The 24289-nt window shown below is 36.0% G+C and overlaps 1 protein-coding gene across 1 annotated transcript; it reads left to right on the plus strand.

The window, feature by feature from the left end:
- The first annotated feature begins 1921 nt into the window (after window positions 1-1921).
- LOC110464373 lies at window positions 1922-16203 on the plus strand. The gene is made up of 10 exons (XM_021519565.1): window positions 1922-2394; window positions 2851-2901; window positions 4839-4927; window positions 5190-5261; window positions 5730-5850; window positions 6927-7027; window positions 11651-11716; window positions 14350-14461; window positions 14906-15082; window positions 15549-16203. Coding segments are annotated over exons 1-10 (1389 nt in total). The 5' UTR covers window positions 1922-2393; the 3' UTR covers window positions 16148-16203.
- The last annotated feature ends 8086 nt before the right edge of the window (window positions 16204-24289 follow it).

The following is a 24289-nucleotide window of genomic DNA, read 5'->3' on the forward strand; positions in this document are numbered from 1 at the left end:
AATCTCTTTTTCAATGACATGTTTTTTCACTGTTTAGCAGATAATTCAATTCTAAACGGTAAAGATTGGTTGTTTTAGACCAAATGTAATAACACTTGTCCAAGAAAATGAGTTTTTTGTAGCGCAGGTATATTCCAGGTAAATATTCAGGTGAACACTACATGTAACTAACCATTTCTTCATAAAAACACACCTGACCATTGTTGTAAATTATGTAATCATTCAAAGAACAACTCATTGCATTGGATCATGGGTTCACTACTCGAAAGTGATGCAATCGTTGCAATGGACTTCGACATCATAAGAAAATATCACGTTTGAGGAGCTCGTTGGATCTATACCGTATTCGTTTCCCGATTCATCTGAATTTGTATTTGGTTGATGTAACCATTGGTAATTAGCTTGACTTTGGTTCGGTTTGTTTGTGTTTTACGTCCTATTAACAGCTATGGTCAAGTAAGGACGTGCCAGGTTTTAATGGTGGAGGAAAGCTAGAGTTCTCGGAGAAAAAACACCGACCTACGACCAGTACCTGGTGACTGCCCAACGTCAAGGTCTGGCAACCGCGGCCCTAGGCTATTAGCTTGAGGACTTCATATAATTATTAATAATTTGTCACAAATTCGACTCTTTAAAGCTGTTCGAACCCACTATTGCGGCGCTTCAGTAACGCTGATATTTCATAAAAAGTCGAATTTTCTAACAAGGAGTTTGATAGCATTAACATATTTCAAAGCTTCAACATAAGACCGCAGTTTCCAAGCGTTTCAACTACATCCACACGCTACACCAAACAAACAGAGTTTGGGTGACCATATGATGATTTTCCCTACATCAGTCTCTACATTACTAACTTGTATGGTCAAACTAGACACGCTGTAACCGACAATCTAAATATGATTCCTAATATAAAGCTGCGAGAGTTTCCATGAACGTTTTCCAAAGTAGCTAGAGACTCGTACGACTGAATATGAAATAGACTATGAAATAACTTTAATAGGATTTAATAGGAAAAAGATGGACGCATGCAATTATCTGCCACTATATCCATATCAATGACACAATGCATAGATTGTACATATACATATAATTCATTAACATTAACATTTTAACATACTTGATCATATTTCATATCTATATTTTTCAAGCGTTCATCTAAATTGACCTTTGCATTCTTTAAATGTAGTTGAGTCTATTAAATCTACTTGGGAAACTATTTCATATTCTTCTTGTCCTGCAGTTGAAACTGAATTTTCTCATATCTAAATTGCAGTAGTTTATCTCTATTTTTTGTGAATGGCCGCGAGTTCTTGATAAATTATCGTGTACAAAGAGTCCAATAACGTTTGATTGTGTGGAAGGCTATTTTTAAACAATGGACAAAACGAGATAATGTTTAATTAAATTGATTTTTCAATTAACTAACTTCAAATATCTACAAGATACATTTGTGGTAATGAAGTTGAAATAATTGTCGTGGATTTCGACAATGGACGTAATACAAACATTATATACGGTTTAATATAGGGGCACAACAGCATTTCTAACGAATTCGAATACATATCTTATAATTTCTCGATCCGCATATTTTTTTTTTTATATAAACCAAATATCGAATTAACTACGAAACAAGGCTTAGTCATATATGATACTGTTGTCCTACAAAATGTACATAATAAATACATATTATTAGTATCAGGTTGCTATTTGATCGTCTGTATATCATGAGCACATTTTACATATAACAAAATTGTTATCTGAATGACTACATTGATATTGGCGAATACATGAAATCATATTTCCATCATACCTCGATACCAAGGTAGTACACAAGACTAGCCTCTGGGATGCCTCCGGTTCACTTATGTGATACTCCATTTGACTACCATGGTATCCCCCGTTCACTTCTGTGTTAACTCCAGTGCACTATCATGTTATCTCCAGTTCACTACTGTGTAAACTGCAGTGCATTATCATGATATCACCGGTTCACTTCTCTGTTAACTCTCTATCATATGACCTAAGTAATGATTTCAGTTATAGTTTATAATAAAAAAAAAAGTTTATGATAATAAATATGAAAAAAATGAATGAACCCAAAATGTGTTTGATCAAGTTTTAGATATATTTTACATATGATTTTAATAACAATATATGATCATGCAGTTAGGTACCGCAGACCAATTATATTCCGATCGTCCATTATTATTTAGGTTGTAAAACCATTGTCGTGACTTGTTATATCTGTACATATTTGGCCTTCAGAAAGGTGATGACTTACACTCCTTTGTTACCGACTGACTTTCAGGACTGTCTTATCTTGACGGGTCAGCAACTTCTATAAAATGTTATACATCTGTTTTTGACTACACAGGTAACAAGAAGGAGCAGAAAGTAAGTGTTTAAACATATAATGACATTCGATAGTACTTAATGTCTGGATGACTTTGTTATTGAACAGTTGTATCATCTGTGAAAGTATGCTGTTTAAAATGTTAATTCTCTATGAAATACTGTAATAAGAACACGTAAAAACATATTTTCATATTTCATGTTTTGCCAAAAACAGCTTTTGACTTGGTTAAAGTTTTGAGCATTTTAGGTTTTCAATATTACAAGTTTTAGGCATTGGTTTAGACGGTAAGCAATGTGCTGGACCATTATTCATTTTATAAGGGCCAAAAGGGCTTACGTTAAATTCAGCTGGATGTGGAACATATTTTGATGCTGTTAATTTTACTAACAATACCAGTTGAGCAACCGACAATATACATGCATTTCTGTTAAAATTTACCATTTTTATTCTCTAATAGCTCTTGTTTTACTTTATACTGTCAATTCCGTCCTCAGTGGCCTCTCTGATTCTTGTCTCCGGATTGCTGTTTTATCACATTTGCTCAGGTAACTATATAACTAAGATATCATCAAAGGCAATTTATTAGGTCAATAATAAGTGATATTCTTTAAATATTTTAAAATACCTTAATGAAGTATTGCATATTTTAAAAGCAGTATCATATTTGATAGGCCGAACATTTTATAAAGAATATTTATTCATAGTACGATAACCTACATCCGATGTTTCTGGATTTTAAGGTTACGAACAAATAAATTAAGCAAATTACACAGTGTAAGATGATAACTACTAAGTTTAGAGATTGGGGGCGATATTTGCATATATAATCCCGATATACCGACGCAAATCTCAAGAAACCGCTGCATTGACATTCCCACCATATTTCAATTAAGCAACAACAACTGAAAGTATTTTTTTATTATTTTCTATGCGTATTTTTAGAAAAAAAGGTCAGTCTGCCAAATGTAAGTGACGTAAGTTATAATTAAAGTGAGGTTGAACTATAGTGAGTTTTTCGGAGTGGGACTTTGACGTCATTAACAATCGAACTCAGGACTTCATATACAAATGAGAAATTTGTGAAAGACAAATCGCAAGCTTTATTGTTTGTTCGACGGCAAATCAAATGGCGTAATACATTTGAAATGAGTAAAACAAATACTGTATTCGCCATGTCGTCCTAGAAAAATATATCAAAATAGTTGATTTAGCCTTAATAAGAGCGTAGCTCTCAAGGCGCCCGATCGAAGCTCTTTAATGGTAACACATGCGTGCGTAAACAGAGTTGCTTCCCCTTGCTACACCTTGCCTTTAATTTGTTTCGTCCGGAAGTAGACGTCCAGTTGGGAAACAGGAAGTGTATCCTTGAAGCAAAGACGATTGTGTTTCAACACAAACATGAACATCTTCATATAGTGAAAACAATACCCATGTTTTATTACGTGTTAATTTAGGTAAAAACTAATATACATTCTGAGTGAACAAAATCTATCACATAAATGTTGATTCTAGCAGGCATGAAACGTCGTTCAGAGATTATCATACTATTACGTCACAAGCACGTCACACTCCATCGGCCTTCATCGGTTATTTCCGGAAGGATGAAAAATAACCGGAAAATCTTAGAACTGATGGCCGTTACATTCACACTTTGTCGGTGCGTCATGAGTTTTTAATTTCAGTTTTTGCCACAGGCACAAAAAGTAAAAACGTGAATGTTTTCTGAAGATCCTTTTTGTCATCAACCAGGTTCTGTTAATATTTCTACCGGGAGATATTTTCAAAAAGAGCCGCATTAAACCAATAGGTCAACATGTACATTTATTGTTCATCGTCTAAAATCGTCATAATTAAGCTGATTCCAATGAGGCCGAATTTACCCGAATACCTGTCCGAACTTATCCCATGTCGGGCTCGTTCGGCCATCCGATCTTCCGACAGGGAAAATTAAATAATATTCAAAAACGGACGTGCTGCCATACTTCCCAAAACGGACTTTAAAATAAGGCCGAATTTGCCCCATTGTGAATCAGTAAATATCAGAGATCAACAAAAGTTTCGCTCTTTTAAGGCTTTGCATTTTCATATTATCATCACACTTTTTTTTTTCTTCGTAGTTTACAATTGTGTATAGAAGTACCTATATATCTTAGTCGTAAACTTAATGTTACCCCAAAAGGCTGCTTGATTTTTCAATATTTGTTGATGATATCCTCGGACGCCTCCAAAAGCGTAACAAACCATAGTAAGAGTTGGAAAGTAGTGAAATGTATCGTTTACTATCTAAGAATCTTAGAAATCACTTTAAAAACTTTAAAACTGTAACAGTAAACTTGACACCAGCTAACACATTGAATTGGGGTTTTCTGACATATTAATGTTTTTAAGCAATAGAGAATTTCTAACTTGTTTTTAACGTTTAGGTAATTGTGTTTTTATATATTCACTGAAGGTTCCCGTTCTGTTTTCTGTTACGCTTCAGTATTCACGGCTGGCCCGCAGTGCTTTGAATGTTCATCAACTCCTCGACTAGAGTTTTGTGATACCTTTACACAATGTGAGGAAGGAGAGGTAATACCTTCATACAGTATTCTATTTTCATGTGGTATCATTTATTATTCCTCCTGCAGCATCTGGGGATATCCCACCACATATAAGGCGATCAATGTTCCTAATAACTATAGTAAATTTAAGTATGACACTGATGAATCAATGTTTCTTATTTATCATCCGCTTAGGGGAAACGTTTTGAAGACCAAAACAACGCACAAATTAAAGTTTCTTGATTTTAAACTATTTTTTTTATTTTGTCAAAACGTTTAATTTTTTGCAGAAATGTTACGTACAAAAGATACGCACACACAATGGCCACGACCAGTACACGTCTGGATGTGTCAGCAACCAAGTAAGTTACGTAAATATAGCCACTGTTTCGTATTTCGATGGTGAGTAAGGTACATTTAGTCATTTTATACCCTGTGTATGGTTAGTCACGTATTTCTAGCCATTGTTTCGTATACCGTCACATATAATAAATTTCTAGTAACTGTTTAGTATACATTTTGTTTTCGCCTACCTTGTACATGAAAAGTTACGTATCTATAGCCATTATTTCGTATAACTTGTGTAGGGTGGGTCACGTATCTTTAACCATTCTTTCGTATTCTTTATTTATGGTATATCACGTAAATATATTTTTCTATAATAAGTATGACATACATGATTATACATTGCTAACAACATGCAGTTTAGTCTGCGGTTAAGACCTCAACAAATAAATATGTAATTAAAGTTCCGACTTAGTAGATACGATAATCGCAATATGCTGTCTTTACCTTCGTTCAAACAATAATGATGACATTTTATTTTACAGAGTTGCTCTCTGGATATGAATTTCTATAGATCGTTTGGTGCTCTATCACCGTACGGACAGGTGACTTGTGTAGATTGTTGTGACGGAGACATGTGTAACAACCAGGGCTGTGGGGACACGGGTTCGTACCTAATTAAATCTTAACATTTTTGTCATCTAGGGAAAAAAAATTACGTCTTATCATTTGAAGTCAGCTAAAATGAATTAATCGACCACGCCATACTAGTGTTTGCTTATATCTTCAATGTTATAGCTGACAATATCACTGACAGTATGCAGAATTTGATTAGGTTATCACGAGATAAACACAAATTGGTTCATATTAAATATGAAATATGCAGTCATAATAATTTCACATGATTTCCTTTTATTGATTAATGGCTAGTTTCATTAATATTTAAATATTTTCCCTTGCTTCCAACAATGCTTTCCTAATGGAAAACTTTAGTTCCGAATTACCTTTCGTTGTTTAAGGATCTGTCATAACATTTGTTTCAGTTCGTATTCAAGTATATAACCGTATACCTTCCTCAGGTATGTAATGTTCCAAGAACGCTATAATACTAGGGGCAGTCCCATGTATGTATTGGGTTCATCTTTCCAGTGGTAGACTCTGCTGATGGATGTCTTAGTCCCCGAGGTTTGCCGTTAACTTGATGAAGACAGTTATCTCACTTTAGTAGTGGCACGGTTCATAGTATACACACTTTACTAGTTCGTAATTGATATGATTAAGAGTATTTACACACCTCACTTCTGTTTCGACTATAGTTAAGACCGATTTCGATTTCGAACTTTTCGGCCCCTAGTATCACCAATGAGTCCCTAAAGGACGTATCAGCGGTATGGTGCAGCGTAATTCACCTTTGTCATGCTGTATCCTTTACCAAAGTTTAAAGTAGCAGTCACATGCGTTTGCTAGGATCATCTTTCTAGACCTAGCTAATACAGGAACGTAGTATTTTATATTCGTCCGTTGTTGCTATGTTACAGGTATTATTATGCATACTTCTGTTCGGAAATATACTGCAGACTAATGTTGTTAAACTTATTTCATTTACATTTTTTCGGAATTTCATGCCATATTAGTAAGTGTTTTTGTTTTATTGAAAAATCCATGTTTCGAAATTGATATTCTGGATACGTCTCCAAAATTCAATGCAACACCCTTGTTAAATTTCCCCCGGACTTTCACAGGACCACCACCGAGAGAATCACGTGGGCCCTACTGTTACCAGTGTCAACACATGCCAGACCCAAGCTACTGTGAAAGACTCACTATCTGTGATGTTAATGAAGTAAGGTTCCATTATGTCATTTTTCTAAAATGTTCATGCGATGTTTGCTTAAACGAATCCATAATGGTTTACATTGTTTAAGAGTTTATTGTAGATGTCACAAAGAGGTTGTTTGGTTGGGTCATCAACCTTGTTTTATTTTAGAATGTTTTCACTTAATATAAAAACTGTAGTTATGAAATGCCAAAACTTAGAGGTATAGTAAGTACACATGTTATTTGTGAAGTATTGTAGGGTTTATAGTTTGCCGAAGAGATTTGTGCATTATCTAACATAAATTTACTGTGGTCATCATGTTGCGTCATATATTAACATTTGCATGGCATTGTCACTGGATAATTTAATTAAAAGCTGTGACGTTGATGGGACTTTAAATACCATGCATTACGATACACAATTTGTTTGCGTATTAACACAACACAGACCGTAACGACAATATTCAATGTAAACAATCATGACCGCTGCTGAAATCTCACAGGCATTTTGAGACTTGACTATTGTCATTGTAAATGTGAAAAAAAATCGCTAAAATAGTCTAAAAATACTTTTACTATAACAAAAAATAAAGACAAACATCTAAAATATCGTATGAAATGTACATCGGTTAAAATAACCAATAAAAACAATTTGAACACTCAAAGAATATATCAGAAAAATATCGTTCGTTACAATGCACTGATCTAACCATTACATAATCAAACGATCTTCCCAATTTGGGTTTGCCCGACTTTTTTGGTGATGAGTTCTCATCTAGAGGGGATGAAACTTTAACAACTATCAACGTTACTAGAGTAACGTCATCAATTTTTGAGAAAACGATGTAATTTTCTCACACAAACCAATGACGTAACAATCTATACCTGCTCACAAGAGAAGATAACTCTGCAATACGCAAAGACGGAAAAGACATATCATACGCAATTGTATTGATAATAAATAGTGGAATAAATTCAAGTGTATGTTTAATTTTCAAAGTACTACTTTGTTTGGAGATTTGGCCGTCATCGGTTGGTAACGATCTCAAACTCCGAAGCAGAGGGACACTTTCTAGTTTTTACAGGATTGTGCCACAGAGAAGGCATTGTGGATATACAAAGCACAGGATAACACAACTAGAAAAGACATCGAGTACAACTTGTGTACGAAACGTAAAGAAGTATCGTGGAAAACGGGTAAACTCGTACAATCATGCATAGCAACAGGGCGGTCAAGAGTAAACACCATGTCGAAAAAGACGGCGTTTCCGATAAAGAAACCCAACCAGACAAGCTCGGATCCGAAACAAAGGTATCATCTGGAGCAAGCACTCGCTTTCAAATAATACATCATTAGAGTGCATATCTCCAGTAAATAGTGATGATGGAGATGCTACGGTGTTATGGAATTGTGAATTATATATAAAAATTATTACAGACCCTTCCGCAAAAACGGAATAAAGGTAGGAACAACAGACACTCTACTAATAGGAAGCATATACAGAAGCCCAAACAGCACAGCAGAATACTTTCTGGCCATGTGCAACACAATTATAGATGCATGCAATAGAAACCATTCAAATATGCTACTTGTAAGAGACTACAATTTACCAGGTATAGACTGGGACAGGAGCACCGAGAAAGAGGGAATAGACAGCTTGGAGTTCAAGTTCGTGGAAACTTTTCAGTACTGCTTTCTCCATCAGCACATCAGAAGTCCGACAAGAGCGCGTGATCAGGCTGGACCAAATATGCTTGATCTTGTCTTCTTCAATGAGGAAGGGATGGTCAGTCAAATTGAAATTCAATCTCCAATAGATGAAAGTGACTACTCTGTCATATAATGTATAATGAATGTCTATTCAACTACAGAAAAGTAAGAAAAGGAAAGATATTTGTACGAAAAGGGGGACAACAAACATATGCAAGAAATAATGTCTATGAATTTGGTTGAAGAACTACATCCACTAACTTGAATTTGGACATGAACCAGCAATGGATACATTTTCGAGATAGATTAAAAACCTCCATTGATACCTGTATCCCTATAAGAAATCAAGCAATGCCCATCAGAAATTGCGACAGGTAATACCACTTGACAGAAAACCATTACTAAAATAAAGCGGAAACAGCGGTTATTGATCAAATTTCTAGATATAAGAAGCGATGAAACCTATGAAAGAATATTCCTATGTACGGAACTAAGTGAGAAGATTGACTAGGAAGGCTACAAATTATCGACAAAAAAAATGCCCGGGAAGTTACCCTAAACATTCTGGAGCTGTGTCCAATCAAAAACAAAATCACGAACAAAAGTATCAAAGTGTTGGCAAACTAATTTACATCAGTATTTACTAAAGAAACGGACGAGCCAATGTCCCGGGTCGACCGTATAACAGATGAAACTATATATAATGTAGTTATAAACTCCAATATTGTCTCCGAAACACTTGAAAAGTTAAAAACATCAAAGGCACCAGATCCAGCGAGTGCTTAAGGAACTGAGCTCTGTTATAAGTTTACCACTGCCCATAATCTTCAACACTTCAATACAAACTGAAGCAGTTCCCGCAGAATGGAAAGAAGCCAGTAGTACAGCCATTTTCAAAAAGGGAGACAGCAAATCAGCTAGTAATTAAAGACCTATTAGCTTAATTTGTATTTGTTGTAAAGTGCTAGAAACAATTGAAAAGAGAACCATAATCGATTACAAGCAGATCAATAAATTATTCAGCAGGCGACAATTTGGATTCATCGTGTCCACCGTGCTACAATTAATCCTTGATACAGGAGGTTACATTGATGTACTATATTGTGACTTTTTGAAGGCATTCGACGAAGTTCCCCTCCAGCGACTCATTTATAAAACGGGCATGTACGGTTTAACCGGTAAAATAACGAGCTGGATAAAGGCATTCCTTCTCAATCACACGCAATGTGGGACAGTAAATGGAGACGCATCATGCCGGAAGGAAGTGAGCAAAAAGGGGTTCTTGTCCTTTCATCCAGATAAATGCAAAGTCATGCGGATCGGCAAAAATGACAGAAACAATTTTACATACATTTTAGAAGATGGAAAAGAACTTCCATATACCGAAATTGAGAAAAAGATATTTGAGTCACTATCGACAATAAACTATCATTCAATGTCTACATACCTCAAAAAACAAACAAAGCCAATTCCGTAATGGGGGTGATCAGAAGAAAAATGGAGTATATGGATCTCACTACATTTACAGCGCTATACAAAGGTTTTGAGAGACCACATCTTCAGTATGCTAACCAGGTCTGGAGTCCGCATCTGATTAAACATGTAGAATCGATAGAAAACGTACAAAGGAGAGCTACCCCTGAAAATGCAAACTTTGGCCTATAGAAGTGCCAAGGGAGATATGATAGAGCTATTCAAAATCATGATAGGGAAATTTGACCCTGAGGTGTCTACATTCCTGTCACCGTTCATGCCAGTAGCACCATCACTACGAGGAAACATGCACTGAAATTATATAAACAAAGAATGCGCCTTAACATCAGGAATCCTTCCTTCCTCCACCAAACCGTGGACATATGGAACAGTCTGGTCATCAGAGGTTTTAACGTCACGAACTGTTCGAGCATTTTAATTTAGACTTAATCGCCATTGGAAGAACCAGCCACTTCTCCATAACCACAGGGAACCACGATTATTTAATTTAAAAAGAAATTAACACTTATAAAACATGTATAAAAACGTAGAATACCAACATTTAATATGAACTATTAACTAGGGTGTACACGAAATATAATATAGTATACAGATAATTGTTAATTAATGAACTTACAATTACAGAGCTGTGACATTATCAGCTTGCAAAAATAATAATAAATCATGTTATTATCATTAATATCAACTAACGATTTGTTTATATAATAGAGCTGACAGCGGAGGAAATGTAAACTTTCCTGTAGTCAGAATAAAATCTGTGTATCTGTGTTTGATCAGCACGCGACAATACGCTGTTCCAGGTATTCAACAAATTTGTTTGGACTGTCAATAATGCGGGAATTTTAGGTTTTAAATATATCTTTTAAGTTAAAAACAAATATAACAGCCAGAGAAAACACAAATGTAAGTATTTAACTGTGTTTGTATAGTATTTATGATTTATTTGAATGGCACAGCTTTGCAAGCAAACAAATTATAACGCGCTAGCAAGAATTATGATGTATGCTTGCAAAGCTGGTGTCATTCAAATAGATCATACTAGAATATTTGCTTATTTTGTTAGGATTTAGGGGTCAGAAAAAAATCAACTGTTTCTGAATACATATACAAAATAATGTCATATTTTATCAACGAAGAGATGATTTTCTATAATATTAATATAAATGTTTTTGTTATTTATAACTGTGTTAAAGCTATATCCATATGTACATTCGATAAATACAATTTTCATATATTTAAAGCTGTATATAAGATTTTACATCACTTTTATCTAATGCAATCTTCATTTTCAAGAAAATGTTCTTTGTCATAGCCAATTGAAAAGAAAGACCGAAAAATACCTATGTTCAAACTTTAAGTAATAGATAGTAGATAAAAGTAAAATAATCAACAGGACTGCCCGTACTATTTCATGTAAGTTTTACAGTATATTACCTTTCCTAGGTTTGCACTATTGATGAAACAGTTTCATTTGGACATCAGTTCTCAAGCGGATGCCGACGAAAAGGAGTAAGTGTATTTAAAGTTATGTATTAAGTTCTTACATCGTATCTGTTCAGAAGCGGGTTCTTAAGGAAAGAGAAATACACAGTGAGATAACTCGGTATATATTCATGTCAAAACTTGCATTCATAATATTAACTTACTGATAAGAGTAACATTCTTTTATAGTTTTTCGAGTTATTTTCTTTACTTTTTGTACGGCGCAATCAGTAAAAGAAAATGTTTCCGGAGTACTAGTATATAAGATCGAGTTGGCGCGTTAATTCCCTTTAGCATTTATAGATCAGATCAGGTGTTATCCGGTGTACAAACTATACAAATGACTATATAGTCGATCATAATAATGCAATTAGCCTCAGCCAACGAAAGCCTCGTCTCAAAACCTAAACATTACACCTGTCTACGCTGATCTGCCTAATCACGTACAGCAATATATTCCAATGTCATCACAAAATGGTTCTAAATGTACATAAACTTCGCAGAGGGCAAATGTAAATGTTCTGGGGAGACCCGCCTATTGCTTGAAGACAATGTGATAAGTATCCTTTATTGAAAATGATAGTAATTGTTTTCAATGAGATGTGCATTCATATTGTTTCGTGAAGAATGTGTTCTTTTTTCTGTTGGTGAACAAGACTCCGGTTTTGTATACTGGGTTGATCATATAGACACATCGTAAAATTGACACCTTTTTGCCAAAGAATATATAATATTTACATTTGCATGGCATTGTCACTATATAGCCTCTTTGAAAGCTGGGTCGTTGATGGGACTTTAATTACCATGCCGCACGAGACATAATTACCATGCCGCACGAGACACAATTATAAGCGTATTAATTACAACACTGACCGGAACTACAATATCCAATGTAAATAAACAGGACGGCTGCTGAAATATCGCTGGGCATTGTGAGATTTGATAATGTCATTGTAAATTTATGTGCAAAATAAAAAATAAAAAATAAAAAACACTTTTATTACAACAAAAACAAGACCAAGGTCTGCAATATCGTACAAAATGCACATCGGTTGAAATCACCAATGCCGGCAATGGAAACAATTTTAACGCTCATGCAATTTATCAGAAATATCGTCTGTTACACTGCACTGATCAACAGGGGTTCGTTATAAATGTCTGAAATACACATATTCTATAGATCTACTGACACATATGTTACAGACCTACTGATATGAGTCACAGCACACATAAACATTCGTCATCTCAGACATTTGTAACGAACCTGTGCTCCGTCGCAAGATCACTCACTTCAAACGCTATCAGTTTCACGCGTCTCGAATCCACGGTTCCTCAGTTTCAGACGACATGTGAAGTAACGATACTGTTATAGAATCTACCGACTGTTGTCGGGTTCCCATACAATCAACAACTACATTCACGCCTGGATTCTTCACAAAATGAGCTAAGAGAAAAGTTCGAATTAACTTCCAAAAATAACTCCCTCGTGGAGGTCAAGGTCCCATTCACGGGGTTCACTGTATTTATCCATGCACGAAATTTGTTCCGGGGGAAAATCGAAACAATTTCAAATCTAACTTTCAGCTCAGGTTTCTGTTGAAAAACTGGAATCACCCTATAGACATATCATACGCAATTGTATTGATACTAAATTGTGGAATAAACTTGAAGTGTTTGTTAAAATGTCAAAGTACTACTTTGTTTGCCAATCAGCACGCGACAATACGCTGTTAAAACTATTGAACGAAATTGTGTGGACTGTCGATAAGGCCGGCATTTTTAATTTTAATTATAAATTATAAGTTAAAAAAGAACATGAGAGGCAGAGAAAACGTAAATTTAAGTATTGAACTGTTTTTGTATGGTATTTATGATCTATTTGAATGAGCGCGCATTATGTTGTTTGCTTGCAAAGCTGTGTCATTCAAATAGATCATAAATACCATAAAAAAATCAGTTCAATGCTTAAATATGTGTTACCTTCGGGGATTTGGATCAAACTTCACACAATTACAAAGGACCATAATATCTCAGACAAGTTCGAGTGTCAGGGTTGTCGGGTCAAGGTCAATGTCACCGTTACTATTTTTAGAAAATCCTTCTCCGCGTTCTAGCGGCTTCATTCTTTGAGGGATTTTGATCAATCTTCACACAATTACAAAGGACCATAATATCTCGGACAAGTTCAAGGTCAATGTTGCTATTTTTAGAAAATCCTTGATAGCGATCTAGCGGCTTCAGTCCTTGAGAGATTTTGATCAAACTTCATACAATAACAAAGGACCATACTATCTCGGACAAGTTCGAGTTTCAGGGTTGTTGGCTCAAGGTCAATGCCACGGTTACTATTTATAGAAAATCCTTGTCGGCGCTTTAGCGGCTTCATTACTTGAGGGAATTTTTTAACATTAAAGGGCACCATTTTTATAAATCACTACAGTGTAATAGCTAGCGGGGGCCGGTAGGGGACATGTGCTGCTTTTGCAATACTCAGTATGCTTGTTACATTTACTTTTATTTCACTTTAGTAGACTGTAAATATCATACTGTAACACACGACATTATCAATTTCAGCATTTCTCATTCATTTGTTCGTGATAAATATCAGGAAAACATTAGCTAGAAAAGAATTTGATAAACTGAAACATTTGTTTTGACAGGAGTGTTTCCACGAAGGTCTGCTTGTGGGGAGGGATATACATAACCTGACGAGATCGTTCCAACTCTGTCATAAGTGTTGTTCTGACGACTTTTGTAATCAAGATTGTCACGGTAAGACTTGTTTTGGGCACGGTTAACAAGGAGCACCTTTTTTAAAAGAATTATTTCCTGGTTTTGTCTTGTAAATTTGTAATAGTATAAGGGTTTTAAAGACACCTTTTTCCTTTCGCTCTGCACGTATGAAATTTTGTTAAACACTTTTGACATGAACTTGTATTCTCTTGAACTTTACTACCAATGATAAGTCCTAAATAAACGAAATATCAATAAAGTCGTCAAAAAAGATCTCAATTTGAAATCGGTGCTTCCTGATGTTTTCATTTCAAGTGATTGTTCTAAACAAATAATAATAATAATATTGATCAAAATCTCATGACATATATATTTCATATCAATTCAAACAGTTTATATTTATACATTGAAACACTTTTTGCCGTTATTTGGAATATTTAACATACTTAAAAGTATATTGTTTTCCCTTCTATTGTGATACAGAGGTGGTATCCTGGAGCGCCTGGAGTCCGTGGGGTACGTGTTCGGCTCATACTTGTGGCAGTCATGGACATCAGATCCGGAACCGATCTTGTACAAATGTCAAAGGAGACATAACATCACAAAGCTGTGAGGGTGTACCTAGAGAGGAACGTCACTGTTCAGGCGGTTTATGTTCAGGTATAATACTTTCTGTACAAATATAGTTTAAACTACTCACAGCATTGGCATATGTTTCTGTTGTGGTGGTCATTTGATTAAATTGAATTTGATACAAGCATTGCAATACCCTTTGACATTCATTGATATTACATATATTCAGATATAAAGCTATAAGTATTTTGATACAAGACATCCATAATTAACCAAAGTACAGTTGTTTTTGTAGTCCTATCAAACTACGTTCATTGTTTTACTGTATAGCTACATTTGTATCAAGTTTGAATGCGACTATTCACCCCTTAAACGATTATTGCTCGTAAATTCAGTGGTGTGATTCGATGATTTTTTTTTCAGCACATTTTAATATTAAAGTAATAAACACCAGTACCTGGGTTCCTCATCATTACCTTATCATTTTTCAATACCCGGTGCCTGTTCCCTCGTGATATTAGCGATTACTCGTTGTTTTTTCTCCTTCGTGAAGGTTGTGACGAGTTGTACAACAACGGAGAGCGTACCTCAGGTGTTTATACCATAGCCCCGGCCGAACACCAACCCCTGGACGTCGTCTGCGACATGACAGATGGAGGAGGTTGGACTGTTCTTCAACACCGGCTTACTGGTTCGGTCAGTTTCAATCGAAACTGGGCTGATTACGTCACTGGTTTCGGTGATCTACGTGGCGATTTCTGGCTCGGATTGGAATACATTCATATGCTGACGTCGCGGGGGGTCCACGTCATCATAGATATGGTTGCAATGTCAGGAGAACTAATACGTTACAGTTACGATCACTTTCAGGTGAAGGACGCCAGTACGTCGTACGAATTGTCAGTTTCCGGTGATAACTCTGTGAATTGTACAGGCGGAGAAAGACTAATGTATAATAGCCCATCAATTTTTTCTTCCCCTGACAGACTGGATAATCTCAAATGTGCAAATGCCTCTGGTTGGTGGTTTAAACGCGGTACATGGTTTAACATAAACGGTATTATAGGTGTAGCTGAAAATAACCATGGAATGGCAGTACACTGTCATAATAAGAATTTGCTACTGAATCAAACCGTTATGAAGGTAAAATAGCCAACCCGATTGTGGAAATGAATGAGTGGACAATGAATAAAATAATAATCATCTGCTATTTAGCGTTCTTGTGAATTGATAGTATTAACATGGGAATACATAAACTGGTAATATTTTCAATAAAAGTAAAAAACATGTAATATTAATTAAAGATGAACGTAACACACAAACAGGTGACAGCACCTTAAACATTTGGTAATAGATACAGTATGGTAATAGATACAGTATGGTAATATATACAGTATGGTAATAGATACAGTATGGTAATAGATACAGTATGGTACCAGATACAGTATGGTACTAGATACAGTATGGTCATAGATACAGTATGGTAATAGATACAGTATGGTACTAGATACAGTATGGTAGTAGATACAGTATGGTACTAGATACAGTATGGTACTAGATACAGTATGATACTAGATACAGTATGGTACTAGATACAGTATGGTAATAGATACAGTATGGTAATAGGTACAGTATGCCAAAATGACTCACACTGTATCGTGCAGCTGTTTCGTCCTTCTATGACTCATAATAAAAATATTTGAACTAGAAGGAATAGAGTTCCTATATGATTGCATCACATAACATGTTAATGATTATATGTTATATACAGGGAAACTTATCTAAGCAATATAGACACCTGTTAAAAACAACAACAGATCGAAGCCTGTCAAAAACAACGCTAGATCGAACCCTGTCAAAATCAAACATTACACCGATCAAAAATAGGACCTGTATGTCATCAGTCTTGATCAAACACAAATCGAAATATCAAGCAATATCAAGTAAACATTTTTCATTTAGATATTTAGGTCATTTTGTGTACTCTTTTACTCATCTGACACATATTGTCTAAAATATTAAAAAAAAAAGAGAGAGAAAAAAAAGGTTCTAACGCCAAATATGTTACTGATTTACAATGATTAATTTTTGACAGTAAGCAAAATCTTATTATTATTATAAAATCAATCAATTATGTCCATATACCTACCACCAATGGAGAGGACTTGTATAGGCTATAAGCCTGTTGTCCAATCCTTTTGACAGTGTAACATTCTTCTATGTCAATAAAATATGTTGAAATCAAATCTGACACAATGTAGGGTTTTCCATGAAACATTTTTGAAGCTGGTATGTTTCATTTTAATGTGTGTTTGGGGTTGACATTTTATGGAAGAAGCATGCGCAACAGTGCCATGTCATATCTAGGACAGGGATATGGATATAACCTTTAACGTTCCTCATTTTAATCAATAATTAAACCAAAGATAATTCATACACAACCTCTGTGTTTATTATGTTATGAGTCTCAGCAATATACTTGTTTAGAATTTCTAGAATCAAAACCTGTATAAAGGAACATTTTGTTAAAGGAAGGTACAATGTAGATGTTATACCTTAAATAATTGATATGGCATCTGCTTTTTATCGTTACATTTGTTAAAAGATAATTTGTTAAGAAATGATCGAAAGATAGTGTCTTTCTGATTATATTTTTGAGGAAAACAAATGTATAATAAATATACATCATATCAGCTATACCGTTTGTGTTAGCTAAATAAATTAGGGGGTAAACCAGTTATGAACTTAAATCATCGTATACTTCCTATTATGAAAAAAAGAAACTCTTCTTATTTTTTGACAAATGAACATATTGTTTAAATTTCCAATTTATATACTATTAACTGTCAATAAAATATTATGAAGATTAACACAGTATTTTCTTTTCAGTTTTAATTTCACATAATCGCCGATGGTGACCATATTTAATAAACCTAAATACACACGCTGCAACGTTCTACTACTACTGTCGAATGCATTCGTGTGCGAATAAATAAATCCGCTAGCTGGATCAGTGGATTGTTTTCAAAGTCTTACACAGCAGTTATGTTTAAAGTGCCTACGGTCAGTATAAAATTACTTATCCTGATACAGATATGTCGACTAAAGTGTCAACACGTCATTCCATATCATATACATAGAGGTTCCCTAACGAGTGATGGTTGGTTATCATGTCTATCTAACTCGAGTTAGTTAATTTTCAAATTGTATAAAGACACGAGGTTTACCAAGAATTAGATAAACATGATAACTAATCTTCACGAGTTTTGGGACCTGCTTTTTGGTGTCCTCTATTTAGGGACACAAAAGCGACCAAAATAAATCTGCTGTGTATAGGACGCTAAACAAAATTAAACCAAACCAAACCCATAATGTTCGTATTTTATCTGAAAAAAAGAAGACATTTTTCCCTTGCAAAACACTTCATGTGTGTTTCTGATGGGGGACGTCGAAAAGCATTGTTACGTGACGTCATGAATCAAAGATTGACCACTGAAATCACGTCCAGGAAATTACTAACTAGTGGGTTACTCCTTGCAGGTGTATCTTATGAGTCATGAGTGAGGAAACCTACAGTGGTTGTGGGAGAAACATATTTTAAACATGGCTAAATTACTGCCATTAAATTAAATTAAGCATTTCCTCTTTGTTGAGTAAAATATTTCAAATATCAAAGCAATTGTTTTCCTCGCTGCGTGATGCCTGTACATTCAGTATAAAGACATTGACTAGCTATCTATTTCTTCGTGAAGGTTTATGTCGAAATGTAACATAACGGAGAGTGTACCTCAGGTGTTTATACCATAGCCCCGGCCGGACACCAACCCCTGGACGTCGTATGCGACATAACAGATGGAGGAGGCTGTACTGTTCTTCAACACAGACTTACCGGTTCGGTCAGCTTCAATCGAAGCTGGACTTATTACATCACTAGCTTCAGTGATTTCTGCCTTGGATTGGACTACATTCATATACTGACGTCGCGGGGGTCCATATCATCATCGATATGGTTACAAAGTCAGGAGAATCAGTACGGTACAGGTACAATCACATTTTCAGGTGAAGGACGCCAGTACGTCGCACGAATTATCGGTTTTCCTTCAGCATGATACCCCTATGCATTTTACAAACGTAAATGGACTTATGTGTAATAGCGGATAATAGTTTGCCACCCATGACAGACCAGATTAAGGCCACTGTGCTACTCATGGTTCAATTATTGTTCACTTTTCAATTTAAACACATGGACATGTCTCCAGAATGTACCCAGATTATTTCCCTAGAGTATCAATGATATGGACACCACCAAGAAAAAGAAAGAGAGGAAGACCAAAGAAAACCTGGAGATGGTCTGTTGTGAAAGAACAAAAAGAAAAATACTGGACATGGGGACAAATACACCAGTGGTCCCAAGACAGACATAAATGAAAATATCTGGTGATGGCGTTATGTGCAACCCAGCAAGAAGAGGACTAAATAATTTCAATTAAAATGGCATAAAAGATATAAATAATGCGGATTTTCGAATGGCCGTGAGATGTCCTATGCCTATACACAAAAACAATTATGAAAGTAAGTTAATCAATGCTACAACTATAATAACAGATAGTGGTTAAATATTACTAAGATTCATATGAAACAATGCATTCCTTTAAGTGAATGTACGGACAACAATACAGTGTATTTAACTCATATTCAATTTATGTTAGTTGGCGTACATGTGGATAGACATCATTAACAGAATAGATACATTGTAATGTAATTTGATCAATAAAACACACTAACAACTGAATGAATGAGATAAATGTCGAGTTCACAAAGGCTGTTTTTCCATTGACATCTATATCGCTACGTACAAACTGTAATATGTTTGAATGTCCAAATGTCTGGTTTAAACAGGTTTCTGGATTCAGTGAGTGCAAGATGCACAGCATTGAGTTTTATATTTATTGATCTTTATTTCAGTTGATATAGTGTTTGCATTTTATCAATGTAAAATATCTCGTAGGTGAATTAAGTCACTTAGGGACCTCATGTGTAGAAATACTGCTTTATACATGTAGAAATAATTTGATATAGTTCGATAAAAAGTTCTATATAGAATTTGGTCGATTTAGTAACAATTCAGTTTTAATCACTTCAAGCCACGAATTAATTGATCCGCAACAGATTTAAATTTAATTTGTATGACAGGGTTAGATACGAATGGACCAATCGGAAATGGGGGAAGACGACTTCATCTATTCTGATCATAATATACCAAGGGGAAAATTGTGTAATGAAATTTTGATATTAAACATTTTATTCTGAATAAATGATTTCATTGAATTTGGTATTCGGATATAGCAATCAAAGAAATTAAATAATAATTAAAAATTAGTGCAAAAATGATTTTAAAATATGACGACTTTACCATCAAGTACATACATATCTGTTGTTGCCATATATATTTTGCTCAACTCGATCCACTTCATCTGAATTTCCATCAAAGCATGTATTAATTACGGGTAACCCCACACAAAACGATCAGAGCTGTTAATGCAAACAAACAATTTCAGACTTAAAACACTCTAAAGTTTATCTCTTTATTTCTTGTTATGTGTTAAATGTACATAAAGGTATAGTCATGAGGTTCAGGGCGGATCCAGGTAGTTTAGAAGGGGAATCCGAAATTGTTTTGAATTGGTGTCTTTGACAATTACTCGCTTATCAACAGGCAAAAAAGCATGTGCGAGTTTTTAAAGCGCTAAACCCCTCTGGAGGTCTAGGGTCTCCTCATAGTGGGTTTTTTCAAAGCATTTAACATTGAAATGGTTAAATAGTCTGGAAATGCTTAACGTTTATTTTCTTACAAATAAACAAAAATTAAATATTATGTACAATAACTGAAATCCGTAAAGCTATCATGCCAATCATGACTGTGACAGTTCTGTGTACATTTTACTGATGATGGTTGACTATGAGGCGATGCATAGTGATTAAAAACATGATACCTGAATCTTTATAGAATTGCTTATTAAGCAACTTTGACTGTTTTCCTCCTAAAAGTGTGAGGGTGGAGCTATCGTTTTTTGCCAGCATGGGCTGAGTTACAGGGTGGCCAGAGTGAATAAAATGGCCTCGAAGGGCTTGGGCAACATCAGTGCAAATCTAAAAGGCAAACAAGCACTGGTGGTGACAGATTGCCAGACAAATTTGTTCTACATTCAACCAAATCACTTTAAGTCAATTTATAGTTATTTACATATAGAATATTTTGATGGATATGGAGTTTGAATAGGTATTAGTTGTGGATCAGTGGTTGGTTCATTTGATGTCTTTCTCTCTGTATTGTTGACCCACAATGTGTTTATGTGTTGATTGATTTATTGCGTGTTTCTCTCTGTATTGTTGACCCACACTGTGTTTATGTGTTGATTGAGTTATTGCGTGCTAGTTACCTACTGTAGATTTCACTTTATTTATCTACTTTGTGCAGTATAATTTGGCAATTAAGGCTGAACGCGACCGAAAATCACTCGTGCGTAAACAATATTTGTAATTTGTTTTTGTTTCCGTTGAAGGTCCGATTATTTTTACCTGGGATTTGTAAGTGCAATTGTTAATCTATGGTAAAGCGAGAGTAAAATACGTGTTCTTATGTACATGCTGATACACATGGATGAGGGTGGTGAGCTCTTTATGTTTTATTCACATTTATTGGCTGAAAGTACACAAGGACTTCCCTGTGCAGATGGGGATTATTTGGCTGATGCGTCAAAGATATTTGAGTAGATGGATGCTAGGCCAAACACGAAAGGACCTGAAGGGTTTAAGGAGTCAGATGCTTGAGTATCCTAAGTCAACAGGAAGATTGGGTTCAGAGTTGGATTCACCATGTGGACAGTGTTGGTTCACTTGGACAGGCAAGTGGGGTCACAGATAACGACACCAGGTTTATTAAGCTTCCTGTCTTTTCAAAAGATGATAGGAAATGATAGTCAACATTTGAGGTACTGTGTTTTTTAGATGGAGGTAAGCTACTTGACATTATTGGTCAGTCGATCAGAAGTTCCTGGAAGGGAACAGCTGATAGAATTGCTATGAGATGTAGTCCCCATGCTACACCAGCAGAGTTGATAAAGAAGCTCAGAAGTTTATAAGGTATTGTGGATGACCAGGAGACTCTACTTGAAAATTTCTATGCAGCACGACAGAACCCTTGGAAGAATGTTACAGATTGGCCTTGTCGTTTAGAGGATTTCAAACAACGTCACCGACGGGTTCCGCCGTCAATGTTTGAGAAAGTTAAGACTCACCTGCAATAGCTGTTGCCAGCAGGTTCAACCATCCAATAGCCCATGGTCATCAAATATTGTGTTGGTTAGGAAAAAAGATGGATCTCTGCGGTAGACTTCATGCAGTTGAATCAGCGTATGGTGCATACGGGACTCGTGTGCCTTTACACGCGTGGAGGATATATTGGATTGCTTGGCTGGTTCTCTCTACTTCACAGTATTGGACTTAAAGTCTGGGTACCATTAGATCGAGATGGAAGAGGAGCATAGAGAGAGAGAACAGCTTTAATCATAGGACCCTTAGGGTTTTATGAGTTCAAGATAATGTCTTTTGGGTTGACTAACGCCCCAGCGACAATTCAACGATTAATGGAGAGGTGCATGGGAGATCTTCATTTTGCCATTAGTCTTGTTTACCTAGATGATTTGATCCTTTTCTCTTAGACTTATGATGAACATCGAGAGAGACTCGGGAAAGTGTGTCAGAAAATGAGAGAGAATAACTTGAAGCAGGCACCAAAGACATGCCAGTTCTGCATGAACCGGGTGGCATATGTCGGACACTAGTAACACCAGAGAGGATTGAAGCAGACCACAGGAAAGTTGAGAAGTGCGGGATTGGTCTTCTCCTACAGGACCCGAGGAGCTAAGACAATTCTTTGGATTTGCAGGTTATTGCAGGAAAATTGTGATGAACTTTGCTAAGACAGCAGATCCCTCACAGATATCCTGGAAGTATATACCAATAGAAGAAGAGAAACAGAAGAGTCGGAAGGAGAGTCAACGAGATACTACCAAATGTATCTGGTCAAAGGAACAGGAAGTGGCTTTTGATAGTCTTAAGGAAGCATTGTGTAGCCCCTCAGTCTTAGGATATGCAGATTATTGCAAGCCGTTTGAATTGCATGCAGATGCTAATAGCCTGGGATTTGGTGCTGTTTTGTACCAGGAGCAAGATGGGAAGTTACCACCAATCAGTTATGCAAAGTATAGGCCTTAGCAAGTCAGAGCGGAACTATCCAGCGCACAAACTCGTGTTCCTGGCGCTCAAATTGGCTATAACTGAGAGGTTTTGCGACAATTTGTTCAGACAGAAGTTCACAGTGTTTACTGATAACAACCCCTTGACACATGCGTTATCCAAAGCAAAACTTGATGCAACAGGACATAGGTGGTTGTCAGCCCTGTCAGCCTATGATTTCGATATCAAATACAGGTAAGGAAGGAAGAACACTGATGCTGTCGCATTGTCAAGATTACCCGGATGTAATGGTACAAGGATACCTGCAGAGTCCGTACAAGCTGTGCAAAGGAGTAGCAACATATCAAGATCCCCTATTGGAAGGCTTAAGTTTATTAGCTAATGTACTAATAATAATAATAATAATAATTCGAGGTTCGTATATATCGCTTTATCACTATCTAGTTCGAAGGTCGTCTCAAAACGGTTCACAAATTATTATCCGTGGTTAAACAACTGGACAACTTGGAGTTGGATGGACTACAGAACTTGGAAGCCATGACGACACAACAGTGGAGACAGCTTCAGTCAGAAGATGACATCATTGGACAGTGGTTACCATCTGTGAGAAGAAGCCAAAAACCAACTCGGAGGATGCTAACTTCTATTGCAGAGAACGCCACATTACACAGATGCTTGGATAGTAGGAAGTTAAAACGAGGGGTGTTGTACAGGAGAGTATCGGATGGGAATACAGAAACAGATCAACTTGTCCTTCTGTAAAGGATGTGCATTGGTTAGGATGCCTTACAAGCGTCAGCTGTAGGGAATTTCCCTATAGCTCAGCGGTAGTGCATCGGGCTGGAGAGCCAAGGGTCGCGGGTTCGAGCCCCAGCGACGGCACTATCTTTATCACTGTTCTTCGTCCTATTACAAATTGGTGCCGTGACCCTTGCCCGGCACTGGAGGAGGGTGCATCAAGACACGATGATGGTGGTGGGCGGAGTGTCTTTTGGAACCGCCAAAGAAACCAATTAAGGAGACACTTGGCCACGA

This window comes from Mizuhopecten yessoensis, unplaced genomic scaffold (assembly GCF_002113885.1).
Source record: "Mizuhopecten yessoensis strain PY_sf001 unplaced genomic scaffold, ASM211388v2 scaffold10985, whole genome shotgun sequence".
NCBI classification, from domain to species: domain Eukaryota; kingdom Metazoa; phylum Mollusca; class Bivalvia; order Pectinida; family Pectinidae; genus Mizuhopecten; species Mizuhopecten yessoensis.